Here is a 16,793-nt window from a genome sequence, read left to right as displayed (position 1 = left end):
GAAAACTTGCAGTTGCGACCCGACCTTGAAAATGTGCAGTTACGACCCGACCTTGAAAACTTACGGTTGCGACTCGACCTTGAAAACATGCGGTTGTGACCCGACCTTGAATACTTGTGGTTGAGACCCGACTTTGAAAACTTGTTGTTGCAACCTGACTTTGAAAACTTGAAGTTGCGACCCGACTTTGAATACTTGCAATTGCGACTACATCTAAAACCTTGTAGTTGCAACCCAACATGAAAGCTTATAGTTGCAACCCAGCTTGAAATCATTCAGTCGCGACCCAACTTGAAAACTTGCAGTTGCGACTAGTCTTGAAAACTTGCATTTACAACCCCGACTTAAAAGCCTGCAGTTGCGTCCACATTTGAAAAACGGTTGTCTGCGATCAGTTTTTGGAAACCTCGAGGTTGCGTCTCCATCTAAAAACTAACACTTCCAACCTACTTGATGGATTGCAATTACCACCCAATTTGAAAATTTTGTAGTTGTGACCAGACTTAAAAACTTAGGTCACACAATTTTGTTGACTGAAAAACTCATGGAAAAAGCATTTCTACCGAAAAGGAGGCATGGGCTTTGATATCAATATAATGAAAAAACAAAAAATATTAAATAAAAATGAGGAATAAAAAGAAAGACAAAAATGGGAAACAAAAAATATAGAAAATGGAAAAATGGAAGAGAACAATGAAAAAGTAGTGAAATCCCTAAAAAAATCAATTTTTCAAACTATGGTAACAAATGAATATTAAGCTAAAGAAAATGAATACACGAAATTAGGAAAAGGGAGAAGAGCAGAATAATGTTCTACTGCATGAGCAGTAAGAGGGAGCATATTAAACTTTGCCCTACTACATTTAGCGAAATAAAAAAACAAAAATAAAAAAACAATTAATCATGCGGAAAAAAAGAAAAGAAAGTCGCTACAAAGAGCTGACCCCTGGAAGCGACGGTCAACAAATGACAATAACATGATTCAAAAATGAAAACATGTGACAATAGCATTCAAGGAAGAATGCAAACAGCTAGCAACTATTCGCATCATTCGATCATATCCTCTTTCTCTTATTCAGCTGGGTAAAAAATAGATGAAGAAAAACCCATATAGCCCAGCTCCGTAAACGAAAAACAAAAAAGCTAGTACTCGTGCACATTGGCTACGCCCTGTACGAGACTAGAAAGGCCGAATCGACTATAATCTGATGTTATGCTAAAAAAAAAGACTACAATCTGATGTGTTTGACAGATCAGCAACACCGAAACCAATAATAGAGGCGAGTCAAAAGGAGGTAGGGGTGGGAACTGGATCCTCTAATATTGAAAAGAAAGTTAGAGAAGCTACGATGCCCTAACTTTTCTCATTTCTATTCATATGATTAAGGCTAAAATGACTTAAATTAATTTCAAAATTGATGATCTACTATGTACATTTATAATAATTACATACAAATAAATTGACGATGAAATAAAATTAATTTTAAATTATTTATATCTATAGTGAATACCAACAGTAAACAACCCGCTAACTACCTAATACTAACAGTTTCTAGCTTTCATTCCTCATTTTACACTAGGCTAACTGTAGTATCGTGATTTTCTTTGTCTGTGTTAGAGGATCCGGTTCCGTCACGGTGGGCCGTTAGAGCTGTCTGCCAAAGTCATACTTCGCACTCACGACACAACTCGATCCCCACTTCGTCCACCAGCAGAAGGAGCGGCATCGCTGGCCTGCCGCCTCGAGGAGCCCCGCCGTCATGGGCCCCAAGGACCCTTCGCCGGCGCCGAGCGCACGAACGGTCTCCGTTGCTGAGAACCACGGGCGGAGCGCCGTACGGGATGGTGCGGCTGAACCACGGGTCGAGATCCCGTCTTTGCCCGGCGCGCCGGCGCCCTCGGAGGACGTGCTCCTCCGCCTCCCCGGCGCGCAGCTCCACCTCATCGATCGCCGACGCAGCCTCCCGCTCGCCGCCGGCGACCTCTATCTGCTCCGCATCCGCGCCGGCGACACGTCCCTCGCCGCCATCGCGCGGCTCGGCCCCATCCAGTGGCCGCTCGCCCGCGACGTCGCCGCCGTCAAGCTCGACCCCCGCCACTACTCCTTCTCCCTCGCCGTCCCCGCCTCCCCCGACGACCCGCTCCACTACGGCCTCACGCTCTCCAACCCCGACCCGCGCCTCGACGGCGTCCTCGCCACCTACACCAGGTTCTCGGCCCATTCTGTTGCCGGCAGCGAGGGGCTCGCCCACAGGGTGCGCGGCGAGGTGGAGGCGGCCGCGTACTGGACGACCGTGGCGCCGAACGTCAAGGAGTACGGTGGCACCGTGGCGAAGGCGATCGCGATGGGCGCCGACAACCTGGCCAAGGGGATACTGTGGTGCGGCGAGATGACGGTGGAGAGGCTCCGGTGGGGGAACGAGGTGCTCAGGAAGAGGATCCAGCCCGGTGATGCTGAGGCCGAGGTCAGCCCGGAGATGCTCAAACGGATCAAAATGTATTACTTTGCTTCTCACTTGTTCATATCAAATGTGTTCTTAATTTGCAGCCATGCAAGCTTATCCAGTAAGATCTGTGATGCATAATGAGTAAATGTTTCAGGTTTTGGGCACATCACAGTTCGTAGAGGGTGTTTGGATACGATTTAGTCTCATAACTAAAAGTAATGGAACTAAAACTTGCTAGCCTCATCCATGCTTGGATCCAAATACTAAAAAGACTAAAATCAAGTTAATGAGCATTTATTATCCTCGAAACTCTTCAATCCAGAACTCGCCTGTGTTAAAGGAGAGGAGTTAAATAAAGAGAGAGATGGCTAATCCACATTTTAGTAGAAGTACCCATGACTAAAAAAAATTAGTCTCAATACTAGTTTTAGCCCCTCTTAGTCAGGGGTGCTTGGAACTTTAGCCTCTTAAAGAGACTATTTTTAGTCAGACTAAGATAAGTCTCTTGGATCCAAGCACCCTCATAGTCAGAGTAGATTAGTACTTCCTTCGATCCAAATTAAATGACGCAACTCTAGTAGTACAACTTTAGATCGTGATACAATGTGCCATCTTGGGCATCTCATTTGCATTCGATGTTATTCAGGTTGTATTAAAAAGAAACTCTATGATTGGCAAGCATAATCTATGCAAATTAGTCAAGTAATCCTTTGGGCTTAATTACACAATTTGGACACAGATAATTTCAGTCAAATATTTCTGTTACTGTCAGCCATAAAGAATCAGTACATGTCGTTTCTAGCAGGGTTAAGAAGGTGACAAAAATGTCTGAGAAAGTGGCTGCTGGAATACTGTCTGGAGTCGCGAAGGTTACTGGCTATTTTACAGGTTCATTAGCTAACTCAGAAGCTGGCAAGAAGTTTTTCAACCTATTGCCTGGAGAGATTGTTCTTGCTTCGCTTGATGGATTTGGTATGTCATCTTTTTTCTTGAAAGAGAATGTGACCTATGTTAATATTTGCGTGGTGTGAACCATGAAAATGATGCCAAACTTAAGCATACCATGAAACAAGATCAATATACCACACAGACACATGATATATGTGTCTCACAAGTATGTGTTGTTCTGCCGTACATCCTTGTTCCTACTCTCTCTTGGTCTTGGACCAGGATTCGGAGCATTTTCCCTCATACGGTGCTTCTTCTGTTCAGGTACGGAGAGAAAGCCGCTGCTGCGACGAATGAAGGGCTCGATGCAGCCGGCCACGCCCTAGGCACGGCGTGGGCTGTGTTCAAGATCGGCCAGGCCATGAACCCAAAGAGACTCCTGAAACCCAGGTCGCTCGCCATATCCACCGTCCGGTCTCTGCTGTCGAAACTGTAGCCACCACACCCCCTGGCCCCTTGAATGGATTGAATCGCCGGTCCATCGTACCCTCTTCTCGGGGTTCGCCTAGTTTCTACCGCCGCCACGATCAGCCCAGCCGGCCTTGCTCCACCATTACAATCTACTAGTGGTTGGGGCGTGCCATTGGCACGCCTCCTGAGCGGTGATGCGCGCACTTATCTAGCTTACATACATCCTTAGATCTAGGTTGAGCCTTGATTATATACAACAAAAGTGATTTGGCCACAGGTAAATATAGCTATCGGACATGACGAGGGTGCTCCTCTTAAGCGTTATTGTATGCACAATCATACTGCAACGTTCTAACAACACAGACAAACAACAATGGTTAAAAATATAACACTACCGATAGCAACAAAAAATAGCAGCCCCTAGAAAACCGCTGGCATGGTTCTTTTAAATCACATTCTCTATAATCAGCTCGTCTCCGGTGTATCCCTTCTCTTTTAAAAATATGACACTACAGATAGGCATGGAGGTCACTAACTTACAGAGTGGGTAAGCACCGCAAAGATGACATTCATGACCTGGGCACCCGTGTATCCCTTCTCTATAATCAGTTTGGCCATATACCATGCCCCCAGAGAATAGTCGCATAACAGAAGTATCATGACGGTGCCCATGCTCGATGGCCAGTGGGGAGTCGGCGGCGCCGAGCCGCCTCCCTTTTCAATTCAGCAACTCTCTGCTTGTGAAGCTTCTCAAACCAAGCACTGCAATGAAGCAAATATAATTGTAAGTACTAATACATCAATCTAAAAGTTACTTCACTGGAGGACACAAACAATCTATGTTAAGCTAAAGTTAATAATGACAGTTGAAATGTCCTACATAAGGTACTAAAAATGCATACGAGAATGTTAATAATCATCATTTGAATAAATTTCATCTTCTATCACCTCTCTACTTGATCCCCGGTCCCAGTGCCCATGCTGAATTAAAACTGAAAATTCGTCTACCAAACATCCAAACATTGTCCTTGGAATACATCATGGTATGTAGTATACGCAAGCACAAACTAAATGGGAAGATCATTAATGTCAACAAGTTAGTAGAGAACATCACAGGGATAGGCAACACTTACTTGCATGCTTGAATCTCTGAAAATTTTGCTTCACATTGCTGCAAAAAAAAACCCTAACCAATCAATACCGTAACTTCTTCCAAACATGAGATGGGAAGGCCTTAAGGGATTCAGGTTCCATGCTCCCCACATAATTTCAAAATTACAATTATTTTGATTTGTAAAACCAACTGTGTGAGTGTTCAAAATGTTTCTGCGAATGGGCACAAAGCTCCCGCATATCCAAACTTTTTGGACAAACTATCCTTGGTAATTGGTACCAAAGCGAGCAAAAATTGTGTAACATGTGTAACTATATACAGGACCAACTGAAATTATACCACATTCTTCCTCAAAAGAAAAAAGAAAACATGCAACATTTTACCCGTGGATGGTGGTTGGGTGTTGATTTGTCTTGAAATACGGAAGTGGTCGCTAATATCACAAAGATTTAGTTCAGCTAAGATCAGGCATGATTTGCAGGATGAGGAGTTAATTGACCTGCTGGTGCATCCTCCATTATTCATAGGGTAGCTTTCAACTGTACTCACTTTCACCTCATTTTCTTGTAAGTATTGATGGTAATCCGCAGGGAGGTGTCTCAAGTCACAATTTATGAAGTTGTTGCAGCAGCATGAGAAGATAGCTGAAACCAGGCAGATTACTGTTAGAACCAAAGCTTGTAAAATTGCCACCCTTATCAAAACAGGATTGTTCTTGGTTCGTCAAGACAAAAACTGAATGCACCTACAGAGAAATATGGGTATTATACCATACCAGTCCGGGAAGGCTGGCCTCACCGGCATCCACTCGTGGTGACAAGGAGGAACTTTAGGAGGAGCATGTGGACGACGGCTGCCTCGAGCAGAAGAAACTCTCAATGTGCACATAACCTGCATAAGTTACAAAATGATCCACCGGTTCTCGAACGCGGATAATCATGACATCAAAAAATGGGGCACCCTGCGGAGGTAATTGGCAATCCAGGTTGTCGGCTTCCTCATAGTGATATGCCACAAAAATCTAACCTATCTTGTGAACAATAAAAAAAAAGAATATGAGCCTCAAAGAAAGTCCAGACATCGCAGATAAAAAAGTAATGAAACAGAATATGAGTCTCCTAGAATCACTTGACCAGCTCAAAAAATAAAGAGCCACACGAAGCTATTCTCACCTGATAGTTTGGTTGCTCACATTCACATCCATCCAGCGAGTCCTGCAGTTCAGAGCGGCGAGAGGAAGCCGACCTGCTGTCTGCACAAGAGGGTTGAATTCATTAAGCATTTCCATTAGACCATCAGCTATCGCTCTATCCATACCACTCTCTTTTTCACCATCTTCAGACATCACAGCCTTAATTCTATTGCTCACCTCATTATGCGTGTCATGAATATACAATTCAGCAAATTTTGGAGTAGCACCTCTGTTGGGCAATAGTGATCCTATATGATGATATACCAGACCATGGATTTTAAAAACATAAGGACCCCCCCCCCCCCCCCCCCCCCCCGCATTTTAAAAAAAAAAGGCCCCCCCCCCCCCCCCCGGTTAATGTGTTTGTCGATATCGGCTCCCATGGAAGTAAAAGTGAAAAGAGAATTATACTGCCTTATTCTATCCAAGAAGTGCTTGCACTGTGAGTCACCATTGAATCTAAGAAGCTCTGATAGGAGAGGAGGGGGGGTTTAAAAGCTGGTATTTTGACCTTACCACCCTTACAGCACAAGCTGTATAGGATACGGCGCTCAATCACAGAGGATTCAGCCTTGCATCTCTCCTGGAACCAAAACACGGCACCATAGAATTGGCAACGGTATTTAAGTGCATCGTGATATGATCTCTTCCTATGTGTGGCTGCAAAGACGAGACACCAGAGGTGCACACAGATCATTTAACATGTTTTAGTCTGAATTGTTTCTATACCTTTTAAGAATTCAGTGTATTCTGGACAGAACAAAGATCGAGATGTCAATGTAGTTGGGTATGGGCATCCTTCAAATCAACAGAAAGCTTTTATCCACTGCAGTTTGACTAAGGTATTCTATATTTTTTAAGCGGGCACAAAGACAAGGAAATGAAAACACACCTGAAGAAACCCATTTACGGAACTTTCTCTTTCGCATTCGCTGTTGACGCCTAACGCTGCTATAAGCAGCTGAGACAACCGGGAAGTAACCGCCACCTACTGTGCCACTCATGTTAAGATCGTTCTTAAATTGTGGAAGGCGAAGCCTGGTTGTGTCAAAGTGTGGTACACGCACCTACAAACAACGTGTTTGCAGGGACAGAGGAAGTAGCACGCCCGGCACTAAACGCATCTAAACGAATACAAATCAACGACAATCAGAAAGGTCAAACATAGTGTAAAGGCAGGCGAGCAAGCAAGGAAGACAGATCATGAAACCAAATAAGCACGAACCCTGAAACAGTGCGATTCGCGCTGAGACTCCGTTGCGCCACCGAGCCACAGAACGGTCACGTGCAGCAGCACGATCCGCGGCAGGATCAGTTGAGCTCATATCATGGACAGGATCATTTAAGCTCATATCGTGGGCATGATCATTTGAGCTCATATCGTGGGCATGATCATTTGAGCTCATATCGTGCGCACCTACTAATAGTAATAAAGGAATTTAATCGTGGGATCCAGTAACAATATGAACAGCATCAGGATCATCATGTGAAGGGAAAGGCGTGAAAATTGTGCGTAGGCATACCTGGATGAGAAACACGAGCTAACCCGAGAACCCAATCACCAACGAGCAGGATGCCTAACCAACAAAGCAACACTATTAGAACAGACGAATATTCTGGCGATGCATAAACACAAACAAGTGGTGAGCAGCAACCGACGAACACAGAAACGTCACCAAATCAAAAGAAACAAATCAGTCATATTACACCTGAATAAGGCGACAAGAACCGCAACTGAATGCCGGACAAAGACGAGTTTCGATGAAACGAAGAGGATTACCACGTGCAGGGTTAGCAAACAAGGATGATCCGCCCACTCACTTCCCCATGATCTGCGAGATGGGAAACACATATGAGAATAAAGCACAAGATGAAAGGAATCTGCAAGCAGTGAACAATAGAGAGAAGGAGGGCAGTGGCTGCCCGAGCCCGGGCCTCCATGCCGGCGGTGCTGCGGTGCGGACGGGAGGCCCCCGATCCAGGAGCAGATCGAGCCACCACCAACCGGGAGACCACGCCCGACCTCGCCGGCGCCGGCCGGTGAACCTACCCCGTCCGCCATCGTACCTCCCTCTTCTCTTTCCTCTCTCTTTCTCCCTCCTCTCCTTCCTTCTCTCTCTCCCTCTCCCTTTCCCTCCTCTCTTATCTTCTATCTCCTGCGCTGGTCGTCGGGGGAGAGGAGAGAACGAGCAGCTCGAGATGGAGCAAAGTCGGTCGCCTCCATCGGACGAAGAGGAGGGATTGAGCCATGGAGGAGCGATAGCGGCGGCCGGTGGTGGAGGGAGGATCGAGGAAGAGGGCTTGCTTCCATGTAGCTTTTTTAAAAGAAAAAAACATTATTCTCTGAAACGCTGAGATTTATTTTAGAAAGTTACATATCTTTACTACTACCTCTCTCTTAGTTTACAGGCGTGCGTGTGCTTCTAGGTCGTCAATTTGACCAACCTAATACAAGTCATATATTAAAAAATATATACCAATATAAACTTCAGATGTTCTATTTTCAAATCATATAATTTTTGTGTTATATAGTTTATATTAAGATGATAAAATTGACAACCTAGGTATACGCGTAAGACTTGTAAACTGAAACGGAAATAGTATATTAAATGGGAGTTGGTAAGTTCAATGCAACTTTGAAACAATTGCATGGTACAAGGATTGGAGATAAAACTTTCATTTTTCGCTGACCGAAGAATTCCATAAATGGTTTCATACGTCAGTTCTTAGTGGGAAACGAATCTGGCTTATTGTTACATACATTTGTTTTTGCGGGAGATTATTTCATACCTAAAGTATTTAAATACTGTATAGGTTGACCACTTAAGTAAGAAGTTGAGGCCGTATGCATCCCTTGGATGCAGAGGCCGGGGGTCAACCTCCTTTTTGAAATAAAAACTTGAGTAAGAAGTTGAAGAAAAACCAAAAGAAAATGTTAAACTCGAATAAATGACTTGCAAACTGAGCTCTTGGAAGAATTTTGATTAAAGTTTAGGTATGTAGCGAGTCTTCTGGTACTTGTTTCCCCTATGTTGATTTAACATGTATAGTACTCCCTTCGTCCCGGTGTTTACTAGTGTAAAAAATGTTCTTATATTATGGGACGGAAGGAGTAGTTTGCAAGACATGACAAAATAGTACAGTACATCAATCGCTTGCAAAAGAAATTACATCAACCAGCATAAGTTTTGTTCTCTTCAAAGTTCCCATAGCACTATTACCGAAGTAATATTCCTTTTCTTCACTAAGTGCTGATTTGAATGAAATTGGCATACTCCACTCCATAAAATTAAATAACAGTGTGTCATCCATCTGCACAGCTGCTACAAAATATTGTGAATATTTCCCAGCTGAAGAGACGAACCTATTGCACTCGCATTGTTCATCGTCTATATATGAATGCATACAAGCTCTTCCAAATGGCACATCTTTATATCAAACTCATCTCCAGACACTTCCAAAAAGTTCATATGTATGGTCGCCTCTACACTTTGTTGCAAACTCGCAATATGATAAGATTAAAAACAAGGGCCCCATGTTCACCTCCATTTTTATTCTAGAAAGCATGTTGAAAGTAGACCGGCCCTTGATTAGGTCGAAGCATCCATCAACAAGTGTTTTATCATCTCTATCACCTGACAATGCCTTTGTTCTAATATCCACTTCAGCTAGGCAATTGAATTTCATCGGCATGCCTTTTTTGGGGCTCAACAATCGCAGATAGTCGCTAGCCTGAAATTTAATGAGGTAATAGCACCCCAGGTATCCTAACTTGTACAGAATGTGATGCTTTAATCCCAAACTTACAAAACTTGACTCCATCATACCCCAACTTGCACCTCATGTGATGATTTAGTCCCAGGCCAATCACAGGTCGACAATTGGCAGCTAGATGGCTGGACCAATCAGCACACACACTTTTGCACAAAACCCCCTGATGTTTCCTTTTATCAACCCGCAGTATAGCACACTTGAATTAAATCTGTCGGAATCTGATGGAGACGGCGAGGGAGATCTTCGACTTGATGACTGAAAGAAGTGTTCCGTCCTGGAACTCGATGATCATCGGTTACGGGCTGCACAAGCAGAGCGAGAAGGCGCTCGAGCTGTTCCTGGAGATGGAGAGGAGCGGGCCTAGGCCGAACGAGATGACCTTTGTCTGCGTCCTGAGTTCCTGCGCCTATGGCGGCCTGGTGCTCGAGGGCTGGTGGTGCTTCGACAGGATGGTCAGGCTCTACGGCATCGAGCCCAAGGCCGAGCACTTCGGGTGCATGATGGACCTCCTCGACCATGTCGGGCTGCTCACAGGCTCGGAGAACCTCATCCAGAATTTACAAGGCAAGGCGTCCCCCGCATTGTGGGGTGCCATGGTCTCGGCCTCTCAGATGCATAATGGCTCCAAGCTCGGGGAGTTTGTCGGGAAGAAGCTGATCGAGATGAAGCCGGCGGAGGTCGGCCCGTACGTGCTCCTCTCGAACATCTACGCGGCGGAAGGAAGGTGGGACGACGTGGAGAAAGTGAGGGAGGCGATGAAGGAGAACGGCGTTGAGAAGGACGTGGGGCTGAGCCTTGTAGGGGGATCAAGTGAACCAGAGACCCGCCTTGGCACTGAAGATGGCGCAGTGGTGATGTCGATGCTGGGCGAGATGGGCGCGCACATGAAGAAGCCGCCGACTGAACCCCACGAGTCCAAGTGCAGGGAGGGAAGGGAGGCTATGAGGATCTGTTGTGCGTGACACACCAGCAATGCAGAGCATGTTGGAATATTACTACGCCTCGCCGTTGCTGATCACGGAGCATCAGGATTCCTGCTGGTATGTGTGGTCCTCTGTTGTCGTGCCAGGGCCAGCATTGCAGCAGCAGCAAAGCAAGCCGAGGGGTAGCCTACTGCTGGCTGATGAGCAAGCGATGGAATAAGCCAGAAAACATGTTTTGAGGTGGATTAGTGGCAGCGGAGGTTCTTCTATTCTTCTATTCCATCTCTTGCCCATGGATGGACGATGGAGAAGGCTGCTCTTGCTCGGCTGGCTGCTCTGCTCCGCTCTGCTCAACTGATCTGGCCGGTGATTTGATGTGACAAGTGAAGACGATGACGACGATTGTGTCAGTCAGCTGACCGTGGTGTCCGCATGGTTCGGAGAGGCGAGAGCGATGGACGGACGGCGTCTGCTGCAGGTATTTGTCCCCTGCATTGCCTAATTTTTGGATGGCAAACCATGACAGATTTCATTCAGGTGTGCTATACTGCGGGTTGATAAAACCATAAAAGGAAACGGCAGGGGGTTTTGTGCAAAAGTGTGTGCGCTGACCGGTCCAGCCACCTGGCTGCCAATTGTCGAGCTGTGATTGGCCTGGGACTAAATCATCACATGAGGTGCAAGTTGGGGTATGGTGGAGTCAAGTTTTGCAAGTTTGGGACTAAATTGCCACATTCTGTGTAAGTTAGGGTACCTCAGGTGCTATTACCTCAAATTTAATTGAGTAGCAGAGTGAGCATACCAACATGACAAGAGGTAAAAGCACCTCAGGTACCCTAACTTGCATGAGATGTGATGATTTAGTCCCAAACTTGTAAAATGCAATTTCACCATACCCCAACTTGCACCGGATGTGACGATTTGATCCCCGGCCTACCACAGCGTGACAAATGGCAGCCAAGTGGCTGGAACGGTCATCGCCTGCACTTTTGCAGAAAACACTCTGCCGTTTTATCTAATCAACCCACGGTACATGGCACTTGAATTAATTCTGTCTCAAAACCCCCTTTGCACTACACCAATTCAGTTAACTATTTACACTACACTGCAGTACATGGCATCATGTGAACGGCAGGGTTCCAACGGAAGCTTGCTACTGATTTATTTCAGAGTTTTCCTTTGTCCGCGCCCTTATTATGTATTGTGTGTTCATCGCTCCATTCGCTCATCTGAAAAAGTGCACCGATGTTTCTCGTCCATCAAGAAAAAATGAACACTGCACGCAATACTACAATGGGGACAAGAGCCAAACTGACAGACATAGCGCGCGGCGACTGCTTTCTGGCGAAGAAACAGTACCGACCAAAGAAGCTATCCAGCTGTCCATCATCTTCTTGCGCAAGTTGAAGAGCGGTGGGGGGGGGGGGGGGGGTGAGCCGCTCCGCCATGAAACTTTACAGAAACTTCGTCGGAATCGGGGATTTCTCCCGTCCTGCAAGTTGGGATGTGTTTGGTTCGTCGGAATCATCATCTTTTTGATTGAGCATCAATGCACGCGCACCACACATCAAGCATGCCTCAACAGCAGGCACCACAACCGTGCATACATCAGCAGAAAGTACAATAGCAGGAAAACTACACAAAGCGCAAAACACACGATGGCAAACTGAAGAGAGAAATACTGATTCATTGTCTCACGCATCCACCAGCGGACCAGCCCCATGCACGTGGCCGCCGCCCCACCCTCAATCACCGGCGCCGCGTCTCCTCAGCCCGAGCCGCCTGGCTCCTTGAGATCTAGCTGCCGCGCCGCCTGCCTCCTTGAGATCCAGCCGCCGGCCATCTCGAGATCCAACCGCGCCGCTGCCTCAAACCCCGTCCTTCATCTCCAGTGTGCACGAGCGAGAGAGACGAGCCCGAATAGTAATGGGAAAGTGAGGTTTCACGTGTTCGGGAGGGGGTATGTACTAGTAGTATCTTCGCTATGGCATGTCGACGCTGTTGTTTTTTCACTGCAGGCGGCCGCCAGCCATGGACGTGGACATGGCGGAGAGCAGGCTGGCCCCAGCGCGGAACCCGTCGGCGCGGTTGCTGCACCGAGGGGTACGGAGCCAGCGCCCTGCGTGCCCAGTGTCCGCTCCCCATGCGCTGCGCTAGCACGTTTAGCATGCGCCTAGAGCAGCCGCTGCCGACGGGCGGCTGGGAGGCGGGCTTGGTGCTGCCGGTCGGGGCCTCCGCTCCTTGTGCTGGCTGCAACGGAACGAGCCCGGGTGGTTCCTCGGGGAGCACATGAAGGACCAGCGGATCTTGGCGGCACCGCCTGGGGGGGGGGGAGGGGGGAGACGTGACGCTGACCGACTTGAGCGGTGAGCCGCCGGCGGAGAGCTTGACGCGGGAGAGGGAGGCGGAGTGGTAGCTGGGAATGGGGCTCAAAAGGACAGGGCCGCTGGGCCGGGATGCAGCCGCCGTCGCCATGATGAGAGATTGGCGAGGTGGAGCAGTTGGGAATCAGAGAGGAGTGACTTTGTTATCTCAGTTGAGCTCCGGTGATTCGCTGCCGGTTTTGGTTACCAGAGATGGCGAGTTGAGACAGAATTAATTCAAGTGCCATGTACTACGGGTTGATTTAGATAAAACGGTAGGGTGTTAGGCGATGAGAGATTGGCGAGGTGGAGCAGTTGGGAATCAGAGAGGAGTGACTTTGGTATCTCAGTTGAGCTCCGGTGATTCGCTGCCGGTTTCGGTTACCAGAGATGCGAGTTGAGACAGAATTAATTCAAGTGCCATGTACTACGGGTTGATTTAGATAAAACGGTAGGGTGTTTTGTGCAAAAGTGCGGGCAACGACCGACACAGCCAACTAGCTGCCACTTGCCGCACTGTGATAGGCCGGGGACCAAATCATCACATTCGGTGCAAGTTGGAGTATGGTGAAGTTGCATTTTGCAAGTTTGGGACTAAATCATCACATTCCATACAAGTTAGGGTATCTGGTGTGCTTTTACCTCACATGACAACATATACTGTATTTAGAAGTTAGAACACAGCTACACAGTTAATATTGAATATGTCACGATTACTGAATTTATAGCTCGGGATCGGTTGAAAAGATAATTGCGGCCATATTCCTTGTCATCTTGGACCGCGATGTAACCGTACACCTCTAGTGGTCTGGTGCAATCTGCCAGAAAGGTATGCACCATAGTAGAAAAGATTTGTACATAGGGCACGGCTTGTGAAAACACCTTTGCTGCCCAGCTGAAGCTTCGTCGCTATTCATTCAAAGGCAGGGAGCAACCTATCAGCATAATAGTGACACGGTAAAAAAATTATAGACAGAAGTGTGTATTGTAAGTTTGTAACACATACTGAGCTTACTCTCAGAGACTTTATTCATCTAGTACATTGAAACATTGAAAGGATGATGTCTATCCCTTTGCCTGTTTCCTAGTATATCTCTGGAGAGGGTAATCAGGAGGTGCAGACACCAAAATACTGCCTAACTCCCAGATTTGCTGCCGCATGATAGTGGCATGGCATCATCATTGAATGGAGGAAGGCGGCCTCCATCTCTGCGGAGGTGCTTCTCCTGAGCAAGCACATGGCGTACTCCATCACCGGTGCGTCATAGGGCAGCAGCATGATTCTGCCAATGTCAACGCCTGCAAATCCAAACTCCTCCTGGGACATCCTCAAGAGCTCGCCGAAGACCGTCGTGCCAAGGAACCCAAGCGGCACTTCGAACCTCGCACCGTCAGCAATGTACACGACAAAGCGGCCCTTGCTGGCCACCGATGAGCACGACGTACCGCACGACCCTCTAGTTTCTCCGACCAGCATCGACGGCGATGAGGTCAGCCTCTTCCTCCCAAGGGCCGTTACCACTTCTTGGCCAGCCGAGCGAGTATTTTGGCACTTATCATGGTGGCTTCTTGTGTTTCTTGAAACGGGAGAAATTCTCCTGTTAGTTGGAAGTTGGAATGCCTTTGTCTGTGGATGAAGTGGTGGTGTTTGCAGGGCACTTAGCCATGGATTTATAGCTCAAGGGTAAAGCGAGCGCCCACACGGTGGAGTGTGTAATGGTTAGGCAGGAAACAATGCCATGTGCAGGGTCCATGTGGTGCTACGGTTTTGGAGGTCCATGATGTGATCTGTATCAGGTTCTGCCGGGGCCAAGTGTTTGGCACTTGCCGGAGCTTGGGCTGGACATCTTGCCTGCACAACAGTGGTGATCGATTTGCTGGGGAAATGGCACAAGGACCACATTTTGGACATGAATGGTGTGTCATCAAAACCATTCATCACGCTGTCTGAAGCTAGCTGCAATGACACCACACTAAGAGCACTCGTGGCCTTGTCTCCTTCCCACCGATCTTGCTGATAGTTACACACAGACACAACCCACACACATAAGCACTTCCCTAGGCCCTCTCTTCCTTTCACTATAAATCCATGGCCTCCTCAACACAAATTTCTTCATGTCATCTGCAAGCAACATCACAATCTACACCACACCTTCAGACTTTTAGAGCCAAAGTGCATCCATCCAAAGAAGCTTGCTCAGCTGGCCAAGAAGTGTCAGCGGATGCTTGTGGCCGGAGCCGGTGCCGGCCGCCAGCATGCCTCAGACATGGCTGACGATGAATCCTGCAGCACAACGTCATCTGTGGTTGCCGATGAGGGCCACTGTGCGATGTATGCTGCCGACGGAGCACGGTTCGAGGTCCCTCTGGTGTACCTGATGAGGACATGACTATTTTGGAAGTTTGGATACGACCAAAAATATTGTATACATGCATATTTGTCAGGTGTTTTCTAGTGCAAACTATTCAATAATCTATTTATATTATTCAGAACAAAATTCACACACTTTTGTGTTTTGTCTAATTGTAGGTGTATGAGACATTTGTACAATCCACATATGAAGATAAAGGAAAATGAGAAGTTTAGGTTCTATTTAAAAAATCCTCTCACGTCACTTTTGGGCCAAGAGAAGATAAAGTCCAAGTCTCTCATGTTCTGGATTCAGATTCGGACTGCACAGACATATCTGACTCAAAACGTGAACAACTTTTTCATACGGACTTCAAATTGAGTGATTATTTTTTTGTTGGAAAGTAGATTCCGTGCTCTTTTCAACCCAATTGGAATCACCTTCAAATTCGTTTGGAGCTTTGAGATATCGACGAAACAATCTGACGCTGCAGCAAAATCCGAGTCAAACAACAAGTCCAAAGGTGTTGCACCACCTCCACTTGGGCCCATGAGCCTTGTACGACCTAGGGTTAGTTTTAGACTGCCTTGGGACGTCCTCCCACCTCATTGGACGCCACCCCTTGCTCCTATATAAGTAGATCCATCTAGTAGCTTTTTTGCTTGGGATTTGTTTAGTTAAAAGTTAGCCATTGCAACTTCGCGTACTTTGTTTGTGTCCAACGACCAGACCAAGACCGCTTACGGATCCCCACCTTTATCAATACTTCATATATATTCGCGATATTCAGATTGCTTTATCATATTCTTTCTTGTTCTTCGATTACTTGCAGGAATAGACCTTCGTGGTCAGGTTGACCGTGCTTCCGGCATCGTCAGTAACCCCAGGAGATTGGTTTAGCGATTGCTAAGGCGCGACGTCATGCACGTTTGTAGTCGGATCGTCAAAGTCGTCTCCACCAAATCGATAGTTATCATCTCATCGAAAGATCGGGACCCTCGCCTCTATCAAGTGGTATCAGTTTTCAGGTTGCTCGGTGAGAATTTCCAGTTTTCCGTAGATTAGATTTTTTTTCTTACCTATTGTCCAAAAAAAGCCACAAAAAAAGTTAGATCTATTCATTCTTTGTCCAAGCCAGTCTGAGTCTTTGCAATTTTCTTTTCATTGCTTGCATAGTTGAATTATCGGTTACATCGTCGTGTCGAGTTGCTGGTCTTAGTGTCTAGATCATTTAGAGTTTTGAGTTCTGTTCACATTACTCACGCCGCCG

General features: G+C 46.7%; 2 protein-coding genes and 2 pseudogenes across 22 annotated transcripts; 1 reads left to right on the top strand and 3 right to left on the bottom strand.

Moving 5' to 3' along the window:
* The first annotated feature begins 1,543 nt into the window (after positions 1-1,543).
* On the top strand, positions 1,544-3,982 carry LOC125509745 (senescence/dehydration-associated protein At4g35985, chloroplastic-like). Its single transcript, XM_048674766.1, has 3 exons — positions 1,544-2,497; positions 3,253-3,419; positions 3,660-3,982. Exons 1-3 carry the CDS (start codon positions 1,761-1,763, stop codon positions 3,719-3,721), a joined length of 966 nt encoding a protein of 321 aa, XP_048530723.1. The 5' UTR covers positions 1,544-1,760; the 3' UTR covers positions 3,722-3,982.
* A 261-nt stretch (positions 3,983-4,243) lies between these two features.
* On the bottom strand, positions 4,244-8,450 carry LOC125509746. Of its 21 annotated transcripts, none has more exons than XM_048674774.1 (12): positions 8,163-8,450; positions 7,822-7,944; positions 7,636-7,689; positions 7,338-7,532; positions 7,180-7,236; positions 7,005-7,100; positions 6,093-6,172; positions 5,881-5,946; positions 5,696-5,811; positions 5,420-5,564; positions 4,940-4,977; positions 4,244-4,568 (listed from the first exon to the last, which is right to left on the bottom strand). In XM_048674774.1, the coding sequence occupies exons 4-10, from the start codon at positions 7,516-7,518 to the stop codon at positions 5,525-5,527; spliced, it is 636 nt and encodes a 211-aa protein (XP_048530731.1). In that variant the 5' UTR covers positions 7,519-7,532; positions 7,636-7,689; positions 7,822-7,944; positions 8,163-8,450; the 3' UTR covers positions 4,244-4,568; positions 4,940-4,977; positions 5,420-5,524. The 21 variants fall into 21 exon arrangements, 10 of the variants coding, with proteins under 10 accessions (XP_048530731.1, XP_048530730.1, XP_048530732.1 ...); XM_048674773.1 differs by having other exon boundaries at positions 7,893-7,944; XM_048674775.1 differs by having other exon boundaries at positions 7,338-7,529; positions 7,893-7,944.
* Positions 8,451-12,818: 4,368 nt separating this feature from the next.
* LOC125556239 lies at positions 12,819-13,284 on the bottom strand (annotated as a pseudogene).
* Positions 13,285-14,280: 996 nt separating this feature from the next.
* Positions 14,281-14,732, bottom strand: LOC125509733 (annotated as a pseudogene).
* Between the last annotated feature and the right edge of the window lie 2,061 nt (positions 14,733-16,793).

The sequence above is a fragment of the Triticum urartu genome, chromosome 5 (genome assembly GCF_003073215.2).
Source record: "Triticum urartu cultivar G1812 chromosome 5, Tu2.1, whole genome shotgun sequence".
NCBI classification, from domain to species: domain Eukaryota; kingdom Viridiplantae; phylum Streptophyta; class Magnoliopsida; order Poales; family Poaceae; genus Triticum; species Triticum urartu.
The sequence above is the reverse complement of the archived record's forward strand: the minus strand, read 5'-3'. Positions and strand labels throughout refer to the sequence as shown.